The sequence below is a fragment of the Manacus vitellinus genome, unplaced genomic scaffold (genome assembly GCF_001715985.3).
Source record: "Manacus vitellinus isolate BGI_N305 unplaced genomic scaffold, ASM171598v3 scaffold_22_pilon, whole genome shotgun sequence".
Lineage (NCBI taxonomy): Eukaryota > Metazoa > Chordata > Aves > Passeriformes > Pipridae > Manacus > Manacus vitellinus.
In genome coordinates, this window is record NW_021939632.1 from 8903236 (window position 1) to 8910151 (window position 6916).

Genomic DNA, 6916 nt, shown 5'->3' on the forward strand with positions numbered 1-6916 from the left:
CACGCCCCCTACGCTTGGCCACTCCCCTCAGGGCTCAGGCACCGCCTTCGAGCGCCCCCTGGCAGCGGGGCAGGAGCACGGCAGGGGGATGAGGGTAGGGATGGGGATGGGGAGATGGGGATCGGCAGGGATAAGAGCAGGGGCAGGGGAACAGGGATGGGGATGGGCAGGGATAAGGGCAGGCGTAGGGGAACAGGGATGGGGATGGGGAGGGGTAAGAGCAAGAGCAGGAGCCTCGGGCATCCCAGGCTGGGCCCCCCCACGCTGTCCCTCCCTAATGCTTCTTCCTGCAGGACTGCTGGTGGCAGCAGGATCTCCCCTGGGTCCCGCCAGGCCTTGGGGGCAGCCGGGCCCTCCGGGCACACGGCTTCTCAGGCAGAGCTGCCACCGGCCAGCAGGACAACAGGCCAGGCCAGAGCCGGGCAGCGGGGGGCTCCCTGAGGGGGTGGAGTACATCCCCACCCGCAAGAGGGGCAAGAATCCGATGAAACCGGTGGGAGTGGCCTGGTGAGTGGATCAGACAGTGGGAGAGGGCGGGCCCGGGAGGCTGCACTGCTCTGCAGGGCTGGGGTGGAATGGGGGCCCTGGGGGGCTGTAGTACTGAGCAGGGGGCTGCCCCAGAGTGGCACAGCACCCTTGTTTCCCTGCCAGCTCTCTCCATCTCCTGACTACTAGTTGTCCTGCAGGGCCATCGGATTGCCTTCTGGAATAATCCTCTTCCTCCTGGCCAAACGGCAAGTGGACAAAAACCGCCTGGAGCAGCTCAAAATCCGCCAAAAGATGATGCAAGCCAACCAGGGGGAGTACGAGACAGAGCGATACAAGACAGTGGCCAGGGGGGCATAGCCAGGCTGCCCCCCATCCCCAGGCTGGCACTGTGGCACCTTGAAGGGACTGGACAAGGGACACCAGCCCCATGGGACACTTGACACTGTCACCTGCCCTTCCTGTCCAGTCCAGAGAGTGGTCGTGGAGCTGGACAGGGACAAATAAAGTGGAAGAGCTCAGTGCATATGTGGTTGCTCCCTCACTGCTCAGCCCCAGTTCTGCCCACAAGGCAGGGCATACAGGCAGGCAAGGGAGGCCAGGCCTGGAGCAGTTTGACCTTGGTTTTTCCATCCCTTGGTTTTCCCATCCCAAAGCAGTGTTTGTGCTGCACCAGGCCACAGCCCCCACAGAGGCTGCCCACAGGTTTTTCGAGGGAGTTGCCGCACCAATAAGACCGGCACCATCTGGAAAACTGAAGTGTTTTTATTTAGCAAGTGCAACTTTGCCCACATCCGTGGCTGCAGGGCCTCTGCAATGTGAGCTCTGCCACGGGGGTCCCAGCTGCCCCCCGCCCGTGCCAGGCACAGCCGCAGCTTGGGGGGGGCATGGCCGGAGCCGCATTTAAGGCACCGAGTGAATGACACCAACCAGACTCTGCCAAAAAATTCCAACGCGATCCCAGCAGCTGCTGCCAGCTCCCGGTGCCCACGTAGGGCTCTGGCATCCCATTGCCAACCCAACGCCATTGGTACAGCCTCAGTAAGCGGTGCCAAGGCCGGGCACTGCCTAAACACTGGCAGCCAGTCCCCCCCACTGCCCTGGGAGGCTTGTTGGGGGATGATCAAGGGAAGCCCTTTCCTTAGCAGCCTACAGGTAGGAATGCCAAAGCGTTAAGAGTCACAGTAAGTGAACTATCCTGTATAGAGACAAGAGGAGGGGGTGAGGGGCAGCTGGGGAGGACAGGAGGGGTCCCAGGGCTAATCCCGGCCCACTATCTGCAGGAGGAAGGTGAAGATGTAGATGATGTCGGTGTAGATGGTGAGGGCACCATAGACGTACTCCTCGGGGCTCAGTGTGTTCTTCCTGTTCCCCAGCACAAGTTGGGTGTCATAGGCAAGGAACTGGGGGGCAGAGGGTGTCAGGCAAGGACAGAGGGGGGATTCCTCCCTCCCCAGTCCCTGCCTGACACCCTCTGCCCACCCCAGCCATGAACTCACCAGTGTGAACGCGATGGCCCCGATGGCTGCGTACAGCATGTGGAGCCAGGAGACCTGCACAGGAAGGGGACAAGGGAAGGGTGAGCCAGGGTGCTAGCAGGCAGCAGGCAAGGCAGGGCAGGTCCTGCCCACACCCAGCTCCCAAGATGCTGATGCTGACGCATCCTCTCCCTGCAGGCAAGCTGCCTTTTGTGGCCGGCACCACACCCTGCTTCCCAGCAAAGGGGGACCACCCAAACCCCATGCCTGTACCAGCCCTGGGGACACCTGACCGGGAACACCCATTGGCACCCCACAGCCCCTCTGTCCCCCCGACTCACATATTGGAAGGAGAGGACGATGGCAGTGATGATCCCGGTCACCATGACCACAATGCCCAGCACACAGAACAGCCCCGGACACGATGTAAAATCAACCTGATGGGACACACACACACACACACATGTAACAGGAGAGCCCAGGGTGTTCCCACTGACGTGCTCCCTCCCCGAGGTGGGGCAGGGCAGGGCATCTCTCCTTGCCTTGGTCTGGAAGCAGAAGATGGTGACAATGATGGCCACAATGGCAGTGATGAGCATAGCAATCAGGACAGCATTGGTCCGGTGCACGCTGTGGATGGAGGGGACACCACAGTCACCTCACGCTTCGGCATCCCCCTGCCCAGTGGGGTGTTGGTGACCCCCTGCACAGCCCAGATCCTGGACAGGAACCCCCCTGTCTGTAAGCCCAAGTGACTGAAGTGTCCCCTGGCTCTTGACAGCCTCCCACTTGAGCCAGCTGCATTGGGGAGGACAGGAGGGACACCAGCTCCTGTCACCACAGTGTCCCTAGGCCATACCTGGCAATGCTCCCTGTCATCAGCCCCATGGCCAGTGTCTGTGGAAGAGAAGGGTGGGCTCAGCAGGCTGGGTGGCACCACGGGGGGGCAGCAGTTCCTCGCTGCCCTCACATGCCCACATATCCCCCTATCCCTCCCAGCCTGTCCAGGGAGCTGCTGTGCCGTGGGGGCACCACCAGGACCCTCCACCAGTCCCAGCCCACTCACAAAGATGCTCAGCAGGATGATATTCCATGGAAAGCGTCTCCTGAGGACAAAACGAGGAGAGAGGTGAGCTGGTGACAGGGGCTACATCATATTCCTCTGGTCCCCAGTCCCCCAGGGACAGCCCCAGGCAAGACCCCCAGTCTTAATGCTCTAGAGACACCCCTGCCATATCCACACACCCCACCCTGTGGGTCCCAGAGACTCACCGGGGACCCTGGCAGCAAGCCAGCACCAAGTAGGTTACCAGGAACACAGCACTGCAAAGAGAGGCAGGAGGTGTCAACCCTGCAATCTCCCACCAGGACCAGCCCCCAGGCTGGGAGGCTGCAAATGTGGGGGGCACGAGCTGGGGGAGCGCAAGCCAGCAGACCCCCTACTCACTATGAGGCGTAGTAGATGGCAATATTTTCCCGGACGAAGGAGCGGACAGGGTGGCTGTGGGACAAGAGGGACAAGCATGAGGGAGGGGGTACAGCAACTACTGTCCCCTTGGAATACCCCCAAGGGACACAGGGTCGGGCTCCCTTCTTTTTCAGGACAAGGCTACTCACTGTAGCCACCCCCTCCACTCACACAAAGGTGAACACAGAGATGATTCCCACTGTCACCAACAGCTGCAGGGAGATGATGGCATAGACCTGCAAGAGACAGAGGGGTCAGCATCTGGACCCTTGCCCTGACAGGTGCTGCCCCACCCTGACAGATGCCCCCAGCCCCTCTGGACTCACCTTGCGGATGAAGGTGTGCCGGATTTTCCTGTCGTCCCAATCAACTGATTGGAAGGGGGAGCCATCCCCGATGCCATCGCCACCTGTGGTGGTGGACACTCCTCAGCACCAGGTTCAGCTGCACAGCCCCTCACGGCAGCTAGTTTCTAGTGCCTTCCCCCCACAAAAAACAAGGTGCTGCCACTTACCGAAGCGAACAGGCATGGTGGGAATGGCCATCCCTGGATGAGAGTACCCCCCTGCTGCTGGGTAGCCCCCTGGCTGCCCGTACCCTGCTGCTGGGGGGTATCCCCCCGGCTGTGGGTACCCCCCAGCGTAGGGATGGGGCTGGGGGTACCCCCCTGGGGGTGGGGGGTAGAGGGGGTTCTTGTCATCGTAAGCTGGGGGTGCACTGGGCTGGGACATGCCGGCTCCCTGTGTCTCCCACAGGCACCTGGAGGGGAGAGAAGATGGGGGGTGTCAGCACAGGTCCCCCTCCCCAGGCAGGACGTGCTCCTGGTGAGTGGAGCTACAGGTGTAGGGACACAGGGGACCGTGCAGCCACAAAAACTCCCCCTCCCACTTCAATAATGGCTCCTAATTAATGACAACAAGTTGGCCTCGATGCCAGCAGGTCAATGAGAGGTGAGGGATGTCCCCACTGTCCCTTGGCCGGGGCCACCCACATTCCTGTGCCCTGAGTCCCCAGTGCCTGCGTCATGGCCAGCCACGGGCAGGGCACAGCCACACGCTGACTCAAGCTGCGTCAGGGACATGACCTTTCCAAAAGGGATTTGACCTCTTCAGCTTTTGGAGCCCACTCTGCCATTGCTGGGGGGCAGGAAACAGCCCCCCCACATGCCAGTGTGTGGCTCTTAGTAGCACCAGTCTGGGGACAAATGACATCATTCTATCCACTGCCTGAGATAGAAACACAGGGCCTGATCCTCATCACAGCCATGCAGACTCCCACTGCCCCCCCCATTTCAGGGGTGTTCCCCACCCACAGCCCAGTGGGTCACACGGAGGCTCCAGAACTCCTGAGTCCCTTCAGGGAGGGGACAAGTGACAAGTATAAGAACGAGTGACATAAGCATCACCTCTGCAGAAGATGGACTCTTCCTTGGTGAGGGAAGTCGTGACCCCGTCAGGGCTTAGCTCCCCTCCCCGGCCACACCAGGCCCCCTCACAGAGCCCCCAGCAGCTGTGAGCAGGCAGCCCGGGCTCAGGGCCAGCTGCTGGGCTTGGCCCCAGCAGGAGGAGGAGGAGGAGAAGGAAAGCAGGATCTCCAAGGCCAGGAAAACAACAGCGCTGCCAGAAGATGGTGCCAGGCCTTTCTTTACCCACCTGCCACCCCCAGAGTGCTGGCACCCCAGACCCCAGGCAGGTGCCAACACTCGCCACATCCCCCCTGCCTGCAACGGTGACGTGATTCTGGGACCATCCCGAGGAAGGAACCAGGACCTGATCCCAACCAGGACGAGGCTGGGAGGAGATCGGGCACTTCCTCCTGTGTGACGCCAGTGTTTCCCACAGCCAGGCTGGACAGGCAGCAGTGCTGGGGGGCACACCCATGCCAGCCATGCCAGGCCAGGGGGAGTAGTGAGTGGTTCAGTGTCTGTCCCTCCATCCCCCCTGCCATCCGTCTGCCCCAGCCCTGGCAGAGCTGCCATGGTCGTACCGCCCTTTGGCATCATGATGACGATAGCACTGAAAATAAATAACCCATGTGGCGGCGACCACCCAAACAGGAAGCTCACTTTCTCCACTTCCCTGTAGTTTCCTAGAAAAGCACACAGTGTCCCATGGCACCACCTCGCCTATGGGGCCAGGGAACGGCCCAAAATAGGAGTTTGACCCCAGGAAAGTCCCCATGACTGGCACTCAGTTATAGGGGGACCAGAGTCCCCAGGAGGGAACCCAGGTGTCTGGGGAAAATGGGGTGTATCCGGCCAGCAGGTGGTCACTGGAGGGGTTCTACCCTGTGCCTGTGGCCTGCACCCCGTGGCAGAGGTCCACTGACTGCCCCAGCCCCTCCTGCTCCCACCCCATCGGGGTGGCCTTGGGCACAGGGAAGGAACCAGCCTGACGGGTCCCTGCGGCCGCCGCACCCAGGGAAGGAAGCAGCTCTCTGAACCCTCCTCAGTCCATAGCATATCAGGGCCCTGAAATGAGAGGCCACCAAATGGCCACGCGGGACAGTTTGGTGACCCTGCTGTGACACGCAGTCCTGGGGACAGGGTGCTGCTCTGCACTGGCACCGTGACTCAGCACAGATAAGGCACATGTGGCAGGGATATGGGGCACAGGAACTGTCACCCCTTGTCACAGCCCTGTGGGTGGCACGAGGTAGTGTCCCCACCACTGGCCCTGGTATTCCTGCTGGGCTCAGCCTTCCACCACAAGCTCCACAGGCTTCCTGGGGCAACAAGGGCCACTTTGGGAAGGGACCATGGTTTGGGGTGGGAGCCAGGGCTCCCCACACTGAGGCTGCCTGAGAAACTACCTTACTCTTGAAGAGCCTGGAAGCCGCTACCAGAATGGCATGGCTTGGTACAGCACAGCCTGGCACGGCACAGCACAGCCTGGCATGGCATGGCACAGCCTGGTGTGGCACAACACAGCACAGCTGCTGCATGCAGCATGGCACAGCTTGGCACAGCACAACCCAACACAGCACAGCAGAACTTACCCTGGCCTAGCCTAGCACAGCCCAGCTCAGCTCACGCGAGCAGGTCAATGTGGCCCACCCAGGCCAGATGTCCCCATGCCACTCACACAGGACACAAGTTTGCTGGAGCTCAGCCTCGCCACCACTGCGTCTCTGCCCCCCTGCGAGCCCCCTCCTGAGGGGCAGGGCATGGGACAGGGGTGTCCCTCTGTGCCCCAGCCCAGGCACCCCCACAACACCCAGTGCCTGTCCCCACACCACCTTCGGTGCCACCCCACACCCTGACAAGCACAAACCCTTGCCCTCCCCTCCCGTCACACCCCATGGGGTCCGTGGGGACACCCTCCACAGAACTAGAGTCGGTGCCCCCCCACGGACCACCCCACACCACGCACCAATTCCCCGCCACGCGATCCCGTGGGGTCCGGAAAACAGCACCAATGCCACAGTGGGACCCCGCGCGTGGGGGTCCTGTCCCGCGGCCGTCCCTGCTCGCAGGAACGCCCTC

General features: G+C 61.7%; 2 protein-coding genes across 2 annotated transcripts in view; one reads left to right on the forward strand and one right to left on the reverse strand.

Moving 5' to 3' along the window:
* The first annotated feature begins 264 nt into the window (after nt 1-264).
* Nucleotides 265-6916, forward strand: part of PNKD (PNKD metallo-beta-lactamase domain containing) — an 11518-nt gene continuing 4866 nt past the window's right edge. The window contains exon 1 of the mRNA XM_029959848.1: nt 265-507. Coding sequence (XP_029815708.1) covers nt 278-507 — 230 coding nt within the window. The 5' untranslated portion in view covers nt 265-277. The remainder of the gene's footprint in view (nt 508-6916) is intronic.
* TMBIM1 (transmembrane BAX inhibitor motif containing 1) lies at nt 1232-4214 on the reverse strand. Its single transcript, XM_029959849.1, has 11 exons — nt 3947-4214; nt 3759-3841; nt 3604-3668; nt 3412-3465; nt 3237-3287; nt 3031-3070; nt 2824-2861; nt 2507-2594; nt 2306-2401; nt 1986-2039; nt 1232-1889 (listed from the first exon to the last, which is right to left on the reverse strand). The coding sequence occupies exons 1-11, from the start codon at nt 4161-4163 to the stop codon at nt 1746-1748; spliced, it is 930 nt and encodes a 309-aa protein (XP_029815709.1). The 5' UTR covers nt 4164-4214; the 3' UTR covers nt 1232-1745.